This window comes from Podarcis bocagei (assembly GCF_964188305.1).
Source record: "Podarcis bocagei genome assembly, chromosome: 3".
In the NCBI taxonomy this organism is placed as follows: domain Eukaryota; kingdom Metazoa; phylum Chordata; class Lepidosauria; order Squamata; family Lacertidae; genus Podarcis; species Podarcis bocagei.
The window spans coordinates 85,662,005-85,683,965 of NC_138127.1; the positions used below are offsets into that span (position 1 = coordinate 85,662,005).

Consider the following 21,961-nt stretch of genomic DNA (forward strand, 5'->3'; position numbering starts at 1 on the left):
ATTACCACTTCATGATTTGTATGTTAGTTTTCTCACTTTTAGTATTACCCCTCATGAAAAGCTATATGTAGCTTATAATATGTTAGGTTCCCAGATATTATTTCTTATAATAAAACAACATCTGCACACTATGTCCTGAAGCACCAGGTAAATAAACGCATATAAATATAGAATTCAAGAATCATGTACAAAATATTCTTGTTATCCAGTGAAAACCGTTGAAAAATGTAGCAAAATTTAAGGGAACAGAAAGAATTTTTTTTAAAAAAGTTGATTAATCACTATTCAAAAGTTAGTAGCATTAATCAGGAAAGAAAATATGTAACCAGTTTTCAAGGAGTATGAATAAAATTAGATAAAGCAAATTTCAGAGAAAGAGTTTCACAAAGAGTTTCTACTAAGGAGACTGTTTTAAAGATCATTATGAATGAAATCTAAAAAAACAGTTGGGAAAAGAAGTATGTAGTAAAAGATCCAGGAAAGGCCACATGGATAAAGTATGATATAAGACACCTCACCTTTTTCTGGTGTCTTCTTACTACTCACTTCTTTTGAAAAACATTCTGATTGCTTAGCCTTTTCCTTTTTACTTTCTTTTGAAAGAATAGATGGTGCATTTTCTTCCTGCTTTGTTACAGACTGTCTGTGGCCATCCGAAAATGGTTTGCATTTCTTTTCTTTTACATCATGAACCCCATGAGCTTTTTTAGACTTTAACTTCTGCAATTTTGGAGTTTGCTCTTCATTTTTTTCTGAATTCCTGGAATCAAAACTGTGCACTTCTTTGGTGTTTTTGAAGTCAAGTCCTGGTGATTTTTGTTTTGCTTTTTTATGCAACGGGCCCTCATTTTGTTCTACTACAGCATGCAATTCTTGATTTAGTTCTTTATTAAGGGACTCATCTGTTCTATATGTCTTGCAGTTCTGCCTAGTATCTTTTGGAAAGGTAACATATTTCAATTCTTCTTTCTCTTTATTTTCCTCTTTATCTACTATAGATTTATCTTCTTGGGTGGTAGCAGTATCATCTGTCCGAAGGCTGTTGATCATACTTGTTACCTGTTCTGTAACTGAGTCAGCTACTGTATAGCTGACATCTCCAACAGCACTGGTTAGATCATCTACAGCATTACTGAGTGTGTCAACCAGAGAAGACATAGAAGGAAGGCTCAGATTTTGTTGAAAATTTTTGAAAAATGCCATGTTTTGATTATTAGTACATTATTGCTTTGAAAATATGTTATTCCGCAAATGCATTGCTATTGTATTTTTTTCAAGTATCCTAAACCCTATCCTTTAAATTGTGGACTCTGCAGATTAGTCATTCTCTGAATTCTGTTACCTTAAAAGCAATAAATAGGAGCAAGTGTTTTCTACTACACAAAGCCAAAATCAATTGATAAAAATCTATTCTGTTTTTTATGTTGTGTTGTATGTTGTATTGTATAACATAACCAGACATTTTAAATATTATATGTAAATTGTTGAATTTACTCTACACCTGCAAAGAAAAAGTTTAAACGTATTTAAATAATATATTATAAAGACAGATATACTACATTGTTATAAAACACTAGCATATACCCCACATTGTATTAAGAAACCATAAAACATAATTCTTAACACTGGACTACATTCTTAACATTGTATTCACCCAGACCACAATAATTCTGTACCCATGGCCAACAGTCTGTACAAATTCTGTACAAATATAAGCATACAACTCCAGTAAAATCAACAAGTTTATGCAGTCTAAATTCTATGTTGAACTGCGGTCATGGAATATAATTCAGTTCAAATATGATTATTGTGTGTTTTCCCTCTAACTTTTAATGAATGATACACTGCAAATAAAAGAGGTTTGTCCTACCACTTTTGAGATTCAGAAATATCTAAGATTTTGTCCCTCATAATTGAGAAAATATGGTTTCCTGGTATATAAAAGCTGTGATCTAATTATTCTTATTAAGCATGTTTGGGAAATATAAAACCATTTGTTTCTTTCCACTATCTAAAATGTCAACCCCTTACAAAACATTCAACAGACCCCAAAGCCATTAAATTCTGACTAAGCACTACAGATGGATTAGTAAAAGTATTTTGGACTATATAAGATATTTATTTTATTCAAGTCAAACTTTTATGCCTACATAACATTATTCATATGATATTACACCAGGGGTTTGCAGTCTTTCAAAGCCATAGACCATAGAATTTGATACTTACAAAGTTTGTCCTGTGAATTTTTTCTGGCATTGTATCGTGAATTGAGGTCTGGGAAACCTCCAACATTCTCAAAACACATCTTCTTGTTAATATATAGAAAAAGAATCAACAACAGGATAATAAACAGTCCAACTGCTGACAGAAATCCAACTGCCTCAGGAGATACTAGAAAAAACACAAACAATGACCAGAATGGAAAGCCAACACATTTCATTAAACTAGATTGTTAGTAAATCACACCCAGACCCAAACTTCCATGCAAGTACATAATAGGGAGAAGATGAAACAAGAGGCCTAGTTTCATATTCCCCTTCATTCAAGTGGTTACATGGGCACACTGCCTTTTCAGTGGTGGTAACAAGTCTGTAGAACTCCATACCCAGGGAAGTTGCTTTGCTTCTTTTTTGTTAGTTTTTAGGCATCAGGCCAACATGGTTTTATTTTAGGCTCAACAGAGTTCATAGAATAGAATTCAACTGCTGGTGCTTTGAATGTTTTATTTAACTCTTTTACCTTGTTTCATTTATTTGCTCTTTAAGTTATTTACTAACATTTATTATATTATCATATTGTTTATATATTTGCCTTGTAGAGTTAAAAGAATAAAATAAAAACCCTTAATAAATAAATATTAATTGCCATCATTTTCATTACAATATAATTTTTCAGCCTACTTTCAATCAAGTAATCAATCACAGATCTACTGTCAAGACCAATGTGTGTATATATCCCCATCCTGCCAATTGTGAAATCTACGTGGCTTTGGCTGAATACGACAGCAATTTTATGTCTACTTTTATGAATTGTGTTTACTTTTGTATTTCATAAAAGCAATGTGACCCATTAATGAACATAATGTTTAAATCAAAGTTTAAAATCACATCCTTTTGGATTATAACCAGGATTTTTTTTTTGCTGCAAATAAACAGTTACCACACATGGATATCTAGGTGGAACCTGTCACTGGGAATGAATTCAACACATGCTTTCTAATGTCCACTACAGATATATAGTAAAATCTTTGACTTGGTCAGGTAACAAATTGACAGCCAGTGCATGTTTAATGTGTTGATTGGATCCCACACCTGTCAGTAACCTGGACCTGGTTTTGAAGCCACTGCTTTCTCACTCCAGCTTCCTGTTCTCTTTGCTTGCCTCCAGATTGACTAGTGGCCATCCAAAACCCTCTGAAGTTCTAACGTTTAGTCTTCCAAGGGTCTAGACACACAATTCTAATTTTATTGTATGAAGTTTCATTAAGGATTAGTGCTTGCAGTACAGAGCAACCACTATAGAGGGATTTGCATGCATTTTTGTATGTCTGCAAGTCTGTGACTGTAAGAGACTGTGAATCTGGGGTGGCCACACCAACTTGAGTACTTCCACATTCACTTTAGCTATGCCTGCCACTGGCATGCAGCCCTGTTTTCATCTCTAAATTGTTAACAATGCCTTGCTTTAAATGCTGCATCAAATTTATGAAAAATACTTGCTGTTTCAATAGACTTTTTATCAAGTTGTGGCCAATGCCTTCAAGCATGCAGTGTTTCATTTGCCCCTATTTACTTTGACGGACTATAATGCCACAGCACAGAAATAATCAATTAAAACAACAACATCATCATGTAAAAAGCACTGAAAGATCACAGAACAATTGAATTCAAACCCTTTTTTTGTAAAAGGGTACATATTTCATAATCTTTGGAGTCTGTTAGAACCCAAATGCATAAAATAGTTATTAGGGTTTTTAAGAAGTAAAAGAAAAAAGGTACCGTATTTTTGGCTCTATAAGACGCACCAGACCACAAGACACACCTAGTTTTTGGAGGAGGAAAACAAACAAAAAATATTCTGAATCTCAGAAGCCAGAACAGCAAGAGAGATTGCTACACAGTGAAAGCTGCAATCCCTCTTGCTGTTCTGGCTTCTGGGATAGCTGCACAGCCTGCATGCGCCCCATAAGACACGCACACATTTCCCCTTACTTTTTAGGAGGGAAAAAGTGAGTCCTATAGAGCAAAAAATACAGTAAGTGATTAACTACATATTCTTGAATTTGTGACTAGCCCCATTTTATTGCAGAAGTTACTCCTGCCTGTATAGTTCTTCTGCAAGGGCACTGTCCCAATAGGATAACACGTTTTTCAGCCACAGAGCATAGCTGGTTTGCTTATTAGCTTAATGTTAAATTTAGTGTTTAATATGATAATATCAATTATAGATCTAAGGTCATTTTCTGAGGTTAAGAGAATACAGCAATTAATACCTTACGAAAGAATGATACCTTAGCTTCAGCTAGACTAATTAATTATTCATCTACCTTAACACCAAATGCAAGTATTTGGAATTATCTATCTTGTATCAATTTGCATACATGAACCCATCTTTAGGACTATAAGCAGCCTGATTTTATCACATGTGAAAGACATGACTATTCTGATAGTTTTCTTAAACCTGTAACCAGCATTTCTATAGCCCCATGAGGGATTATGGACTCGATTAGGGGGTTGGACTCGATGGCCCTTGTGGTCTATTCCAACTCTATGATTCTATGTACAGTACAGTATACTATGCTGTTTGCATTCCACTATTTAACATTAAGCATTTAATTCTCTTAAATTAACTATTAAGCACAATTATTTTACGGACAGATAGTTATAGTAACTCTCATAAAATTAAATATAAGGAATTTAACACAATTATGCAGAGGATGCACTCCATTAAAAATATTGCTAATGTTATATCCTAATTAATGACCCACAATAATATTAATTGCTTCTTGAAAAGTATTACAACTTTCAAAATACAACAGATTTTGTAAAGACTATCTTAGAACTGTTTTTATGAGGCTGAACAGTTTTATTCAACATAGCAGATGCACAATGACAAAAAGAATGTAAATTCTATCTAATGAACTAAAGTAATTCAAGGAACATTATTATATTTTAATAACAGGTGAAAGAAATTCACTGAAATTAATATTGTAATGTACTGTAAATACTAGCAATGAATTCAAAGGTTATAAATTACGCTAACAAAATTAGTATTTGGCAGCTTACATTAATTAAATATCATTATATTAGGACTTTTGTTTTCTATGTCACAAAAATCAACATATGTTGTATATTTAAATTTGTTTTTATCTCTTTCCAAAAGTAATTTCAAACATACTGGAAAAGTATTTTTGAAGAGTAGCAGTATCACAAGCATTAAACCAAAACAAATACCTTTAATTTTAAGGAAGGGTAATTGCTTTAAAAAAATTTATAAACTTCTTTTTTTACTTACATAAAGTGTTGACTGTTCAATTGCTCCAATAGTGTATGAAACTATATATTTATCTTACTGCATGTCAAGACAGTTTAATTATTAATGTGGTCAATGCAATAGTATCTGCCTTGTGTACAAGCCAAACTGGTACTTGATCTGAAACCCCATGATGGTCAATGAACATACACTTATTTTTAAAAACACAATTCAACGGGTTGTATTCAAAGTAGCACTAAGGGGAGTGTTCCATGAAAGCAAGGATTCTCCTTGCACAAGGGATGTTCACCCTCTCTCTTCTCACCTGTGTATTCCCTAAATCTGTTTTGGGGGTTACCCCAGCACTCGAGAGCAGATTTGGGAATGGCATGGGATGTAAGGAGGAGTTAAGTCCCTTTGCACAAATGGAACTCATTCCGCTTGTGGAATTATTTAGTTGAATGCTACTTAGTACTAAAAGTTATGCTGCTTTTACAGTGTTAAGGTATCAAATACAGTATGGGTATTTAATTTATATAATAATTAATTCATTATAACTAAATAACTTCATTTCTTTCACAATAGTATAGAATTTTAAAAGTTTAAAATAGGCATACAGTGGTACCTTGGGTTAAGAACATAATTCGTTCTGGAGGTTCTTAACCTGAAACTGTTCCTAACCTGAAGCACCACTTTAGCTAATGGGGCCTCCTGCTGCCGCCGCGCCACCAGAGAACGATTTCTGTTCTCATCCTGAAGCAAAGTTCTTAACCCGAGGTACTATTTCTGGGTTAGCGGAGTCTGTAACATGAAGTGTATGTAACCTGAAGCGTATGTAACCCAAGGTACCACTGTATAACAAAGGAGTACTAAAAAGTTCTTATTTCAGCTGCTTCTAAAGATCCTCATTAATCAAAGGGTATTTAACCAACCTTTGCTCCATTTACCCACTGGATACATGCCGCAACAAAAAAACAAAGTCACTATTGGCAATATGTGTACTTCTTTATTTGCTTTCTTGGCTTAATAGGCCAGTGACCATTTAAGACAGAGACAGAATCATTATCTGCAATAATGTTATCCCAGAGACCAGCCCCAGTGTTAAAGGGGTAGCACAGATATCACTGAAACTATGGCACAAGATGAGATGAGCACGCAACCCCAGAGTCGGACACGACTGGCCCGTACGGGCAGGGGTACCTTTACCTTTACCTTTATGGCACAAGAAAGCAGTCCATTTCAATGGAAGAGGCATATTCCTAGAAGCTTATGTTACTTGCTCACAGCAAGCAGACAAACAGAAGTTCACAGCAGAGATGTGCAAGTGGGCCACTGCCTTAATTGATTCAGAAATAAACCAAGGTTCAGAAAATATTCCTCCTTCCAGTCAGTCCTCTTTGGTCCCCAAAGAACCCTCCCCATCAACTCCCCACTTCAGCTCCCTTCTCTTCTTTTAATCAAGTCATTACCTGACCAGCCAGTGGTGACAGCAGGTGAAGGCACATATGCCAACTATCCTAGTATGCTGGCTTACTGACACACTGTATGTCAGCCCACACCTCAACCTGTGAGAGATGAAGTATGGGGCTACTGCAATTTCTGCAGCCTTCGGAACTCATGGGTAATCTGGGCTTATACGTTTAAAACACATGTTTAAAAACATGGCAGGGAGATCTTCTTTATGACAACCATAGTTTAGTAGTTCACATTAGTAGTGACATCCACTGTCCCATATAAAAAATAAAGTTTTTAATAATTATTGGCAGCTTCAGATTATTATCAATTAATACTGCTCATTTTAAAAAGACTATTCTCAAATTCTTACAAAGTATTAGTTCTGAGACAGCAGGTGAAAACTCAAACCATTACACTGCAGTTGTAATCTCAGTGTACACACGGCCAAAAGTATTTTTCACTTCTGTGCTCACTCAGGCTCAGGAAACCAGATGTGAAAATCTATTAAATATAATTTGCAATGAAAAATAGGCTTTATCTGCTTAACTCATCCTCAGAGCAGCCATCCCAGAATGAACAGAAATAAGCTTGTCTTTACTAACTTAAGTCCACTGATCTCAATGATGGCCAAAAGCAACCTATATAGAGTACAGTGGTACTCGGGTTAAGTACTTAATTCGTTCCGGAGGTCCGTTCTTAACCTGAAACTGTTCTTAACCTGAAGCACCACTTTAGCTAATGGGATTTCCTGCTGCCGCCGCACTGCCAGAGCACGATTTCTGTTCTCATCCTGAAGCAAAGTTCTTAACCCGAGGTAATATTTCTGGGTTAGCGGAGTCTGTAACCTGAAGTGTATGTAACCTGAAGCGTATGTAACCCAAGGTACCACTGTATTATTTTGCACAGTATTCATTAGACCATGGTTTTCATGGGAAATTTTTTTATGTATTTCATAAATTAGCCATTAGATGGCACTATAGGTCAACTAGATTACAAAGTGCAAAACCTACACTTTGAATATTCTGTTCCCACTAAATAAGTACCACAGATAGTGATTTTGATTGCTTACTCAAATATTGGGTGGAATCCAGATACAGCTCAACATATTTAAATCCTATTAATTTCAAAGGGAGGGAACTGAGCAAGTGCTTAACTCCAACTGAAACGAACAGGCCTTCAAAGTGCTTCATTTAAGATGGATCATACTTTCCTGTTTTATGAAGATAAACATTATTTTAGATTTATAAAAAGTAATGAGCACTGACCCATGCAACAAGCTCATCTAATGGCTCATCATTTCTAAATTTAGGATTTGTCCTTTTTTGTTATGATTATCCTTATTTATGATCAACAGATTACAATAAATAGTAAATTATCTCTCTAGAAATCAGCAAGCTGATGCAATTACATGAATTTATTGTATTTATTTTAGTGAGATGCAAATGCACATAATTACGTCACATAAATTAAGTAAAATAACTTTAATGACAGATTATTGATTACGTCCAACCTAAATCTCTAGCTAAACAAATAAACTGTGACCACAAGACAATGAAAATATTTAAAGAAACATTTAATTGCTACTGCTTAACCACAGAACCCTGGGGAATGGAATACCTGCGTTGAGCAGGATCAGTCATGCTCTACATTATTCAACATCTCTAAGGTATTTGTCTGATGCATTCTAGATTACATTCAGCCTCATTCATAACTCAGGGCCAATTTATATGTAACCAACCACTGAAATGTGAGAGAGATTCTGCATAGATGACTCACATGCCACACCAGTAGTGTCTATTTCTAGGAACCACATGGAACAGTTTGGTTATATGATTACACCTACATAAACACTACAATACTAGTGCTAGTGTGAGAAGTAACCACATTATTCACTGATTTCAGAAGACTCCTGTAAACAAATGTTACTTGTATTCAATGTGACCCAACGAAGCAATTCCCATACCACATTAGCGGGACAAATTACAGGTTTTATGAAAATAGCCGCAAAATGGAAGCAAACAAGCCACACCACAAATTATGACAGGCTTAAAGGGCTCCTCCAAGTTGAAATGCTGTTACAGTGGTACCTTGGTTGTCAAACAGCTTAGTTGTCGAACATATCAGCTCCCAAATACCGTTCCAGTTTGCAAGCTTTTTTGGAAGCTGAACGTCCAACACGGCTTCCGTAGATTCCAACTGGGTGCAGGAAGCTCCTGCAGCCAATCGGAAGCCGCACCTTGGTTTTCAAACCGTTTCGGGAGTCAAACGGACTCCCAGAACAGATTAAGTTCAACAACCAAGGTACTACTGTACTAAAGTGTCTCTGACATATTCCTTTACCTTCAAGAAAGGAGCAAGCTTTTTTTCCAGTGTTGAACTTTTTATATTATATTCAGCTCCATGAAGTTCAATGCTTTTAAAAACATTACCCTCAAATTTTGCTGAAGAACTAAGTATTGTAATTATTCATTTTTTTAAAGAAAACATGTTAAATCAAGATACCAAAGTTATATAAAGAAATAGAAGATAAAAGATATAAGAAGATTCAAGAAGTTGGTTTGAATTCCCCATGTCCATCAGTCTGTGTGTTATCGGCCTGGAGGTCTCAAGTCCACAGCCAAATTTTTCTCATTCCACCTTGCCGGTTTTCTTTAAATTTATTTGTTTTATTGATGTTTAACTTCAAAAATCCAGTCTAATAGAGGCCTTTAGTTTCCTTGGTCTTTGTTGCTCCTCCCATTGTTCTTTCCGTGTCGTAGTTGGTCCTTTGTTCTTTTTATTCCTTACTTTCTCAGGTTTCTTGTCTTGTTCAGCTGCTAAAACGTTCTTATTCCAAAATCTAGTATCTCTACAGAGGTTTGTTATTCAGGAACAAAAACTTACGTCCAGTCCCTTCCTTTCTTCAATAGAAAATTCTATTGTCTCCTTTTAATATAAACACCTCTGTAGACAAAATAGTATTTCAGTTTTGCAGCTTTCCCAGAAGATAAGACCTGTGCACATCCCAGAGTAGTTTCCCACATACGACCGCTTGTAATGTCCCGAAACCCCTCTAGGGGGATTGCAGTAACTTTGTATCCTCTAATCCAAAAGTCAAATTGTTGTTTCTTTTTTCCCCCAACAGTTTGTATCCATATTATATCAAATTGTAACAGAATTAACCAGCAAAATACTTGTAACAAAGTCCTCTTTATATTCTCAAGATTTGACAGCTACTTTGACAGCTGTCAAATTCTCCGTCTCTCTTCGCCAGGTTCTACGAATCGCCCCGGTTCCCAGGGGGGGTTGCCTTTTCCTCTCACCCTCCACTTTTCTCCTCCAGCACAATTCTTGTAATTTCGCATCGTGGAATTAATAATTTTTATCAGCAATAAACTTCTGGATCGATCTTGGTTGCCCAGTCCTTGTTTTAGCATGTTTACAATCAGGGGGGGGACTGACTTCCTTTTTAGATCGCCCCCGCTCGTGCCAAATCCGAAAAAAATTTCTTTTTTTCTCCTTTTATACCCGGTTACCCAATTACTCACGGGTTGTTGTTAAAAGTCCGAATTTCCAATGGAAGAAGCCAGCGCTCTCCGCCGAATGGCATGCGGCTGCGCTCGGCAGGGGAAGCGGAGGACTCACAGCACCACGCCGCTCCCCGGCACCCGATCCGAAGCCTTTAAAAAGGCTCCTTCACGAGTCGGGAGGGCGCTATCGGTGCTAGCCGAGTCACCATGTCCACGGGCTCCATGCCCGTGGTTTTTAAGGGTCCCCGCGTCGCCGGCGCGGTAGGACCCAGCCCCTGCCGAGCAGACTCCCTCCGGAGCTCGGAGGGAGTCCGCCATTCGGCGATGGCGCCAACCCGGAAGCCGAAGGAAGCCGCACCTTGGTTTTCAAACCGTTTCGGGAGTCAAACGGACTCCCAGAACAGATTAAGTTCAACAACCAAGGTACTACTGTACTAAAGTGTCTCTGACATATTCCTTTACCTTCAAGAAAGGAGCAAGCTTTTTTTCCAGTGTTGAACTTTTTATATTATATTCAGCTCCATGAAGTTCAATGCTTTTAAAAACATTACCCTCAAATTTTGCTGAAGAACTAAGTATTGTAATTATTCATTATATTTCCAAAAACAATTTTTTTATATTATAGTTATACACACATTGGTCCACTTTGCACATAAGACACAGATCATTCCAAATCTGATCCTGCTCTAGTACAAACAAAAGCAATAAACCATTATCCCTGGCTTAGCATTACATCCGACCCAAAGATAGTGGTTTGTTTTTCTTGAACAAGTCATGCTCAGAAAGCCAAAAACGAATTTTGGTTTTAGATTGTAATTCATGTGAAGCAAATCAAACCACAGTTGCTAGTTCAGACATAACTCTAATCCAGGGACTGTGGTTTGTTGCTCCTATTTGTGCTACGGAAACAGCAGGTTTACTGCAATATTCCGATACAGTCAGCATCTAACTTACTTTACACTATATAATTTTGGTTTCACAGAAAATATTTTATCCATAGTTTAAAACTAAGAAATCCTAGTCATCTTTACTCTTTTAATATATCTGAACCACAAATTCAATGGGAAATGTTGATTACTTTGCTTTGTTTCTTTTGAGACATGTTACCTATGTCAAAGCTGCTTGTCTCGTTCTCTACCATCCTTCGCACTTTCATGTGCTCTAACTACACCCAGCAGATGGTCTATAAACTAGATGAAAAGGGGGAGGGGAAGAAATTGAATTACTTTTTTGCTTCAAAGTCCACAAGTTTAACAAAAATTTAAACAAAAATTAACCCTTTTTGTAATATAAAATTTGAGTCCATCAAGCAATTAAGACTTTCACAAAACCTTAATATACATTTTGAAATATGTATTATAAAGTATATGATATGGTGATGGGATAAAAACTAAAAATATAATTCAATGAAAATAAATTAGGAGTTCATATTATTTTTAAAAAATTAACAAGGTTACTGTTAAATAAACACAAAACAAGCGGAAGTCTGAATTTACAGCACAATCTTATGCATTTTTACCTCAAAGTAAGTTTTATTGTATTCAGTGAGGCTTACTTCAGCTAAGTGTGCACCACAATCAAGACTGCCTTCACGCAGCACAATTCTCTACATGTCTACTCAGTTCTGAGTAAACCCATTGATTTCCTTGGTATTTGCTTACTGGTGAGAGTTATAGGATTGTAGTTATAATCATTTTCTCTAGTCCATATAAAATTCATTTGATGTACACAAACTATAAAGTAGGGCTTTTTAGGCTTGGAAAAGGGGGAGAGGAAGGGAACACAGAGAGGTCATAAGCCCCAATTTAAGGAATGGTCTATTTCAGGAAGGAACTGTGCCAGTGGTGCAGCTAGGTAATTTTAGACCCTGAACTAGTGGTCTTATTGGAAGGAAGGGCATTATGCACTCATATATGTTACTTCAGTTATGATGTCATCGAGTTCAGTGGGACTTACTCCCAGGTAAGTTGGTCTAAGACCCAAGTGGACCCACAATAATTTGCCAGAGGTGGCATGTATATTTAGCTCTTCCGCACGTACAAGGAGGAAACACATGGGGAGCGGTCACTGCATGAGCCTTACCAAATTTTCTCCCACTTCTGAATCACCACCTCAGAAGGAACAGCAGTTATTCCAGCCCTAACTAGCACATAGTCATGGCAATAACTAGTACACAAATCTGACCTTTTTAGCCCCTTAATAGGTGCCTCCAAGCCGTATTCCAGGTGCACTGACCTACTATCCCCAATTTTTTTAATTCTGTAACCTCAAACTTTCTATGGGCATGGCTGATCTGCTGAAGAGTTTAGATCAAGGACAGCTAGCCATTATGATTACACTGGACCTTACAGCTGCATCTCATCAGAAATGACTGAACATGAACTGCCTCTTCAAGATGAGCCAACTTGAATAAAATATACCTACAAAATTTATATCCACAAGATGAGATTGAATCACTAATGAAGAACAATTACGTGTTGTTCCAAAGAGATTTAAATGTGAAATGTGAAACCAACCACCTGTCTCCTGGATCCTTGCCCATCCTGGCTTATAAAAGCTAGCCGGGAAGGACTGGGCGATGGGCTTCGTGGGGTGGTGAATGCTTCCCTCCGTGAGGGAGCCTTCCCAGACCCGCTGAAAGAGGCGGTTATTAAACCGCTTCTTAAAAAACCATCTTTAGATGCGGCCACGATGGCCAACTATCGCCCAGTCTCAAATCTTCCATTCCTGGGCAAGGTGATTGAGCGAGCGGTTGCCGAACAACTCCAGGCACACCTGGAAGAAGCGGACCATTTGGATCCCTTCCAGTCAGGATTCAGGCCTCATCATGGGACTGAAACTGCCTTGGTCGCACTGGTTGATGATCTCCGGCGGGCTAGGGACAAAGGTGAGAGCTGTTTCCTAGTTCTGCTGGATCTCTCAGCGGCGTTTGATACCATCGACCATAGCATCCTTCTGGACCATCTAGAGGGGCTGGGAGCTGGGGGCACTGTTATACAGTGGTTCCGCTCCTTCCTCCTGGGCCGTGTTCAGAAAGTGGTGGTGGGGGATGAGTGTTCAGACCCCTGGGCTCTCACTTGTGGGGTGCCTCAGGGTTCTGTCCTCTCCCCCATGCTTTTCAACATTTATATGCAGCCGCTGGGAGAGATCATCAGGAGGTTTGGGCTGGGTGTTCATCAGTATGCGGATGATACCCAGTTCTACCTCTCTTTTAAATCAGAACCAGTGAAGGCGGTGAAGGTCCTGCGTGAGTGTCTGGAGGCGGTTGGAGGATGGATGGCGGCTAACAGATTGAGCTTGAATCCTGACAAGACAGAAGTACTGTTTTGGGGGGACAGGAGGCGGGCAGGTGTGGAGGATTCCCTGGTCCTGAATGGGGTAGCTGTGCCCCTGAAGGACCAGGTGCGCAGCCTGGGAGTAATTTTGGACTCACAGCTGTCCATGGAGGCACAGGTCAAATCTGTGTCCAGGGCAGCTGTTTACCAGCTCCATCTGGTACGTAGGCTGAGACCCTATCTGCCTGCGGACTGTCTCGCCAGAGTGGTGCATGCTCTGGTTATCTCCCGCTTGGACTACTGCAATGCACTCTACGTGGAGCTACCTTTGAAGGTGACTCGGAAACTACAATTAATCCAGAATGCGGCAGCTAGACTGGTGACTGGGGGCGGCCGCCGAGACCACATAACACCGGTCTTGAAAGACCTACATTGGCTCCCAGTACGTTTCCGAGCACAATTCAAAGTGTTGGTGCTGACCTTTAAAGCCCTAAACGGCCTCGGTCCAGTATACCTGAAGGAGCGTCTCCACCCCCATCATTCTGCCCGGACGCTGAGGTCCAGCGCCGAGGGCCTTCTGGCGGTTCCCTCATTGCGAGAAGCAAAGCTACAGGGAACCAGGCAGAGGGTCTTCTCGGTAGTGGCGCCCGCCCTGTGGAACACCCTTCCAGCAGATGTCAAAGTGATAAACAACTACCTGACATTCAGAAGACATCTTAAGGCAGCCCTGTTCAGGGAAGTTTTTAACGTGTGATATTTTACTGTATTTTTGGTTTCCATGGAAGCCGCCCAGAGTGGCTGGGGAGGCCCAGCCAGATGGGCGGGGTATAAATAAATTATTATTATTATTATTATTATTATTATTATTATTATTATTATTATTATTATTAAATGTGTTCCTCTATGTGCTGTTCTACACCCAAGTGATTCAGTAGCAGACACTTAAGAGTGCCATAGGTAAACATAACATATCTCTTACCCCTTTGCATCATAGTACATTTTTCTCTGCTGGGAAGACTGGTGGGGAATGTATGAAGGGTGCTGGCCTGCTGGGGAGACTGGTGGGGAATGTATGAAGGGTGCAATATGAGGATCTGAAGGGCACAATATTAATGTCCTCAATTTCTTTTGCATTGACAAGTTCAGATCAAGGAAGTGGGTCGTCATCATCTTCAAATTTTGAATACTGAGTTTGAGATTGATGTGCTAATTGTGATTTTATTTGTCCTGTGGTGGTTTTGCCCCAATGGTCTCTGGTGGTCACAAAGCTCAGTTTCTGCTATTTCCTCCTATATGGGCCTCCTGTAATGCTGCTTTATGAACTAAATTGTTCATAATAGAATAGCATAGTTACTTACTGCTCTAAGCAACTGTGATCAGATCGTATCTGTCCTACATTCCTTACATTTAGTACCTTTAGATTGGAAGGTAATTTAAAATTGTATTGCTAGTTTTCAAAGCCTTGACAACTTAAAAATTAGCAGATTCTAATGGTATCCCACCCACGAGTTCTTTAAAAACACAAATGTGAAATTGCTGATCTTGAAATAAAATCAGTCTCCATACTTGAGAACTGGAAAGTGCCCAGTATAATAACTTTTTTAAAAGGATGTGGGGGCGCCAAAAAATTACACACTTGTTAGCTTAAAGTATATTCTAAATACACTTAAAATATTGTTAAAGATAAAATTACCAAGTGCTGAGATGAACAAGTTTTGCTGGAAAAACCTCATGTGCTTTCTGCAGAAATAAGTCTGCCTCACTATTCTGTTCAGAGTTCCTTGACAGTGACAACAAGCACATTTTATCCTTCTGCTTTCAAAAAGTGTTTGACTAATTCCTTCACCAAAGTAAACTTAGAAGCTAGTGGATAAGAGGTCAGAGCACAAATGGATGGTTTTCACAATGAGGGAGGTAAGGAACTGTATTGGAACAAGAACTTTTTAAATTATTCATTAATTATCTGGAGCTAGGCATGAGCAATAAGATGGTAGTTTGCTGATGACACCAAGTTATTCAGAATGGTAAAAAAGCAAAAAAAAACCTCCATAAAGAGCTCTCCTAACTGGCTGAATAGGCAATAAAAAGGCGAAATTATCTTACCCACTCAAATGGTTCAATCTGCAAAGCTGGCACATTGACAAGTGCCATCTAATGATGAAAACCTCACTGTAGTTTCTGGTAACTGCTAAAAACTTATTTGCTTAGGTAAACCTACTAGACATATAATTTTATTACATCTATTTGTTGTAAAACTACAGACTTTTACTTATATTTTGATACATTTTACTTTGCCTACTGTTTTTATTGGTGTTTTAATGAATTTTTGTACTGCTTTATGTAAAACTTAAAAACAAAAGAGGTTTTTGTTGTTTAAACGGGGGGGGGGGACTTGTTAAATAAATAACATAAAGTGTGGTTCAGTGAAAGTAACAGCAAAGTGATACATTTCATGGTAAAAAAAATCCTAACTTTACAAGGCAACTTTGGAGTCTGAGCTGGCACTGACTGACCAACAAATAACTCGAGGTTGTGGTGGATAGCTCAATGAAAACAATTGACCAGGATCAAAATAAAAAAAATTCCTTCCTGTAGCACCTTAAAGACCAACTAAGTTAGTTCTTGGTATAAGCTTTCGTATGCATGCACACTTCTTCAGATACACATCTGAAGTATATCTGAAGTACATCTGAAGTACATCTGAAGTGTATCTGAAGAAGTGTGCATGCACACGAAAGCTTATACCAAGAACTAACTTAGTTGGTCTTTAAGGTGCTACAGGAAGGATTTTTTTTTATTTTGACTATGGCAGACCAACACGGCTACCTATCTGTAATTGACCAGGATGTTGCAGCTGTGAAAAAAGTAAATCGCATGATAGCTATTATTAGGGAAGGAATCAAAAATAAAACTTCCAGCATCACATAATTAAAATACAAATATATGGTGTGTCCATGCTTTGAGGTACAGTACTGTGTACAGTGGTACCTTGGTTCTCAAATGTCTTGGTTCCCAAATGCCGAAAACCCAGAAGTAAGTGTTCCAGTTTTCTAACGTTTTTTCAGAAGCAAAACGTCCAATGCAGCTGTTGGCTATTGTTTCCGAGGCGTCTGCACCAATCAGAAGCATTTTGGAAGTCAAACGGACTTCCGAAGCAGATTAAGTTTGGAGCTTTTGTTTTTGCTATTTATTTTGCGTTTTTTATTTTTAGGGGTATTCAGTTAAATTGTTTTTGTGACTGTGTGAAACCCAATTCAGCTACTTACTGGTTGATTGTGTGACTGTGGAAATGGATAAAAGTCCCCCATCCAAACAATGACTATCATCAGTGCAGGTAAAGAGAAAAAAATAATTTTAATTTTTATCATCTACAATGCTGTCTTATTTATTTTATAGTACAGTACATTGATACAGTGTGCTGCTCTGGTTTGCCAGAAGCGGCTTAGTCATGCTGGCCACATGACCCGGAAGCTGTACGGCAGCTCCCTCAGCCAATAAAGTGAAATGAGCACCACAACCCCAGAGTCGTCCTTGACTGTACCTAATGGTCAGGGGTCCCTTTACCTTTACCTTACATTGATTATTGCTTTCATTTTATGGACCAATAGTCTCATTAGATAGTAAAATTCATGTTAAATTGCTGTTTCAGGGGTTGTTTTTAAAAGTCTGGAACAGGTGAATCCGTTCTGCATTACTTTCTATGGGAAAGCGCGCCTTGGTTTTGGAACATTTTGGTTTTGGAACGGACTTCTGGAAAGGATTAAGTTTGAGAACCAAGGTACCACTGTATTGTTTTGGGCATGCCATCTCAAAAAGTTATGTAGAACTAGGGGCGGGCAGGGAGAGATTAAAAAGTGGGTAACCAAAATGTTCAAGTGGGTAGAGCAATTCCCAGTTTATGCCATAAGGTTACAACTGTGTTTTGGGGTTTGTTTGTTTGCTTGCTTGCTTGCTTGCTTGCTTGCTTGCTTGCTTGCTTGCTTGCTTTAAGGGCATTTAAACAGGGACATGACAGACATGAAAGGTTAGAAGTGTGACCCTACTTTCATTTGTTAAGATACTTTGGAGGATATGGCATTTTTGCTATTAATACATAACAAAATTGGTTCTGTTGTGTTTTTATTCTGTGTTGGAATAAAAACACAACAGTGGTTGGGGCAACTCAGTCAGATAGGCAGGATAGAAATATTATTATTATTATTATTATTATTATTATTATTATTATTATTATTATTACTTCTTTAAGAGTTGTCTAATAAACAATATGCCATATGGAAATGAGTGGACAAAGCTACACTATGCAACATTTTAAAGCTGGAAATCACCAGACAATATATCAGTTGATTGTTACTAATGGAAATTCAATCTACCATAGCCAAGTACCTATCTAGTTTCATTGGGTTATATAATCTTGATTTATTAAAGAGCTAGTAAATGGCTTTCAAAACACAAGCATTATGATAATAACAGACTAAAGGGGGAAAAACATATCTAGTTTCATACCTTCCAAAAAACAAACTAGTGATGACAAAGTTATTTTGCTAATGCTTAAAATATTTATTTAACCATTTTACTTCCTATTCTCAATGCTCAAGGCAACTTACAGCAATGATAAAAATATGTTTCCTCACATCCATTCAGTCTTAATTCTTTAAACAGGGGCAGGAGTGTCTGGAATAGTTTCAAAACTCTCTCTATATCCCACAGGTTTATGGAATTTAGGCCTCTTTGCAGATTAGCTTTAACCCGTTCAAGTGTCAGAGGTGGTGACAGACCAACAAAAGGAACAATGTTCCCAGTGCAGTGGAGCATTGGGTTATCTCTACAAAACATTTTGCAAAACAGCCCCTATAAGCACACTTCTGTTGCTAAGAAAAACACAAAACTAAAAGGCCTGAACCTGAGATAGGCATAAGATGCCATCCGAATCCTTGTGGCCCACAAATAGTATCATGGTGTAAATTAATTAGCAGCCAAGGTGTATAAGGAAGGGTTCACTCCTAATAAATTCCTCTTTGCAAAGTTTTGTGATGATTCCATGTTTGTCTGATACTACTCTGACATAGCACTTTCGTCCTGAGATTAACCTGTATTTATTCAGGCATTTATGGGATGTTACTATGCTGCTCTTACTGATATGCCAGACTTATATTCAAATTGTTAGCTGTAAAATGTATTACACCAAAATCAATCATGTATTTTGAATAGGTTATATTTTCCAAGTACTTTAATTTAAACTTGAAAGGAGAATGGGCTTACTGAATACGTATGTACTTGGACTTTTTAAATGTAAACCGCTTTGAGATCTATTGACAGTAAGCGGTCTATAAATGAATTATATAAGTAAAATAAATAATTTTCAGTACAATTAAGATTTGACACATATAGCCTATAGCCTGGATCCAAAGAACCATACAACTATGGCTATGCATTAAAATAAACTTTTGACTTGTGTTTCTGGAAAAGCAACTTTCCATGCTGCATTGCAAGCCTCTTTGGAAACTGAAAATTTCAAATGCAGATTGTGATACTGAATGGGAGTTTGCCATGCAAGAAGAAGAAGAAAAGAATAAAATAATTTCCACTGGACAACTTTAGTGCTTTGGCATGCTTAAAAGAGCTTAATTAAGGTTTCATTCATTCATTGAGATTCCTGCATTGCAGGGGGTTGGACTAGATGACCCTACAATTCGGAATTCAGTTATTTTATTATTCTATCACATTTGTATTACGTCCTTCCTTAAAGGGAGGTGTGACAAACTGTCCATCTCTGGACCAGGTCTTGCCTTTCAATTCTTTTGAAATGGCCCACCAGTCATCTTTCACCCAAATTTTTGCCAGCAGCACTTCATGCTGAAGGAGATTTGAACCAAGGTCTTCCCAGGCCAAATCTAAGATTCTGTCCACTACACTACAGTGGCTATACAAATTGCTTTGTAGCAAGCATTTCTCACATGAAGACAGCAGGAGAATAATTGGCCTGAAATAGGCTTTACTACATGCAAAAATATAGAAATGATTCTTAAGCACAACTAGATTGAATTTGAAGCAACTTCCTGGAAATCTGATTGCAGAGTAAAGGAACAACCACTGCATCCATAGTCCTAACACTCATGACAGTAACAGCAGAGTAAGAGACAGGACAATTGGGCCCAATTCAGACCTGATTGCTATGCCACCTACCAGCTAGCACAACAGCTAGGTCCAATGCTGACATACAACAGCTGTGAGGCAGCAGATCTTGGGCCAGCTCAGCATCAGCCTCTTCACAACCTTGGAATGCCCCATTCCAGGGCTGTGTGCTGCCCCCACTGGTGGGGACATTCAGCAGCCAGTGGGAAACCAGCTGAGCTGAGGAGAGCTGAACATAAGGGTCTGGATTGCTCTTTCCTTAACTCTTCTAGGCTGTTCCACTATTTTTAAAAATGTTTACATAATTAAAAGTATTCAAAGAAGTTGCTTACCTTTTCTAATGCAAATTAGTTCATGTACGCCACAGGGTCTTTCACCACCTGTTCATAGAAAGAGAATTAAGTGGGGAAACGATACAATATATTTCAGTATTCATAAACTTATCTTAGGCAGGCTTAATAATCATCCAATGGTATTTTTAATTATTTGAAAGACCTTCAAACTTACTTACAGTATCAAATGGTTATTAGTTTCTTATTCTATCCTCAATAGATAACAGTAGATTCAAAATATCTAAATTATAATTATAACTCATATTGGAGCAATTTACTGTACCTTGGTACTTAAGTATGTAAGCTTTGCAGTTATACAGAGTACTTTACTGGACAGAATGAAATTTCAAGCTAATGAAAATGAGTTGTTCCCCAGAGCAAGTAACCCAATCAAAAGCCATCTGTACATTTACAATACTTAAGTGTCCAAAAATGTTGGCTTGGCTTACTAGCCAGCCCTTACTAGTGCCTGTCACAAGTCACTTCCCATTTCTTGAGATGCAGGGTCATCTCACATTTGGGCAGCATATGGGTAAGATAAGAAACAGCAGCAGTCTTTCTTATGCTGATGGGAAGGGACTCCTGCTATTTCTTACCTGCTTAAAAATTGCAATGGAAAACGAGCCTGTGGGCTGCTGTGTGTACTCGTCCCTGGCAAGGAGATTTGTGGATACCTGTAATACTATACTATGCAAGACTATATTGCTAGGAGTTTGTGGTGTTGAGATATGTGCCAGAACCTTCTAATCCCTGGATCCACCAAATGTTAAAAGTTAACCAAGCCAAGTTAGCTGTCTGATGAGGTGATTAAGGAGCTTGGTATGAGATGGCTAATGGGTGGGGGCTCCTCACTCAAGAGACAAGCCAGAGTTTGGAAGAGAGTTGAGAGGGCAATATGATCTAGAAATAAAGCAGCAAGCTGGAGAGGAGAGGCAGAGATACATTTGAGAGCAGTGTTTGATTTCTATTTGAATCTAAGGCTGCGGCTATGGGAGAAACAAGATCCTTTTGGGGTATTAATGCTGGGAACCCCTACATTGTAGGCTCGGGTTGTATATACAGTGGTACCTTGGTTTACAACCAAAATCTGTTCCAGAGGTCTGTTTGTAAACCAAAACAGGTTGTAATCCAAGGCGTGCTTTCGCCAATGGGGCCTCCAAAATTTGTTCATAATCCAAAAAAAAATGGGTTGTAATCCAAAAAAAAAAGGTTGCAAACTGGGACACACACTTACAGGTTTGACGTGTTTGTAATCCCAAACATATGCAAACCAAGGTACCATTGTACGTGTAAATGAACCATATATCATAAAGACACCACAGTCTCCACTGTGCCTCATTTCCAAAAGGAAACATAAACCCTGGGAAAGTACCCAGAACCCCTGGAATATTGCACAGCTTGGAGACTGGGGTGACATGCAACAATATTATACTATATAATTACTACAAAATGTGATCCTCAGTCTCACCAGTCAGGTTTATTCATTAAGTCTTTAGCAGCCAGAGAGTCAACAATATTTCAAGAAATTGTGTAAGAAAGTTTATTTCACTGTATGTAAAGTAAATCCCTTCATCCATGTATGGTGAACAAACCTACATCATATACTTCTGAATTTCTGAATTTCAGAGACTGGGGTAGTTATATTTACCTCACTATTTCCACTACTATTCAATCAAATTTGCACCATGGACCTCTTTTTTAATGCTCTGGATTATGACAAGCATAATTACAAAACCACACCAAGGTTAAGCAGCAATATTATGCTGCTAAAAGCAGTATTGACCCA

General features: G+C 38.0%; 1 protein-coding gene across 5 annotated transcripts in view; it reads right to left on the reverse strand.

Moving 5' to 3' along the window:
• SYT14 (synaptotagmin 14) overlaps positions 1–21,961 on the reverse strand; it is an 84,553-nt gene that overhangs the window by 58,966 nt on the left and 3,626 nt on the right. For 2 of the 5 annotated variants that reach the window (XM_081186007.1, XM_081186005.1), the window contains exons 2-3: positions 20,176–20,223; positions 2,227–2,391 (exon numbers count right to left, since the gene is read on the reverse strand). In XM_081186007.1, the coding sequence (XP_081042133.1) occupies positions 2,227–2,391; positions 20,176–20,223 (213 nt within the window). Of the gene's footprint in view, positions 1–518; positions 1,343–2,226; positions 2,392–7,996; positions 8,138–11,543; positions 11,627–20,175; positions 20,224–21,961 lie in introns of all 5 variants that reach the window. The other 3 variants (XM_081186003.1, XM_081186004.1, XM_081186006.1) reach the window with 3 other exon arrangements.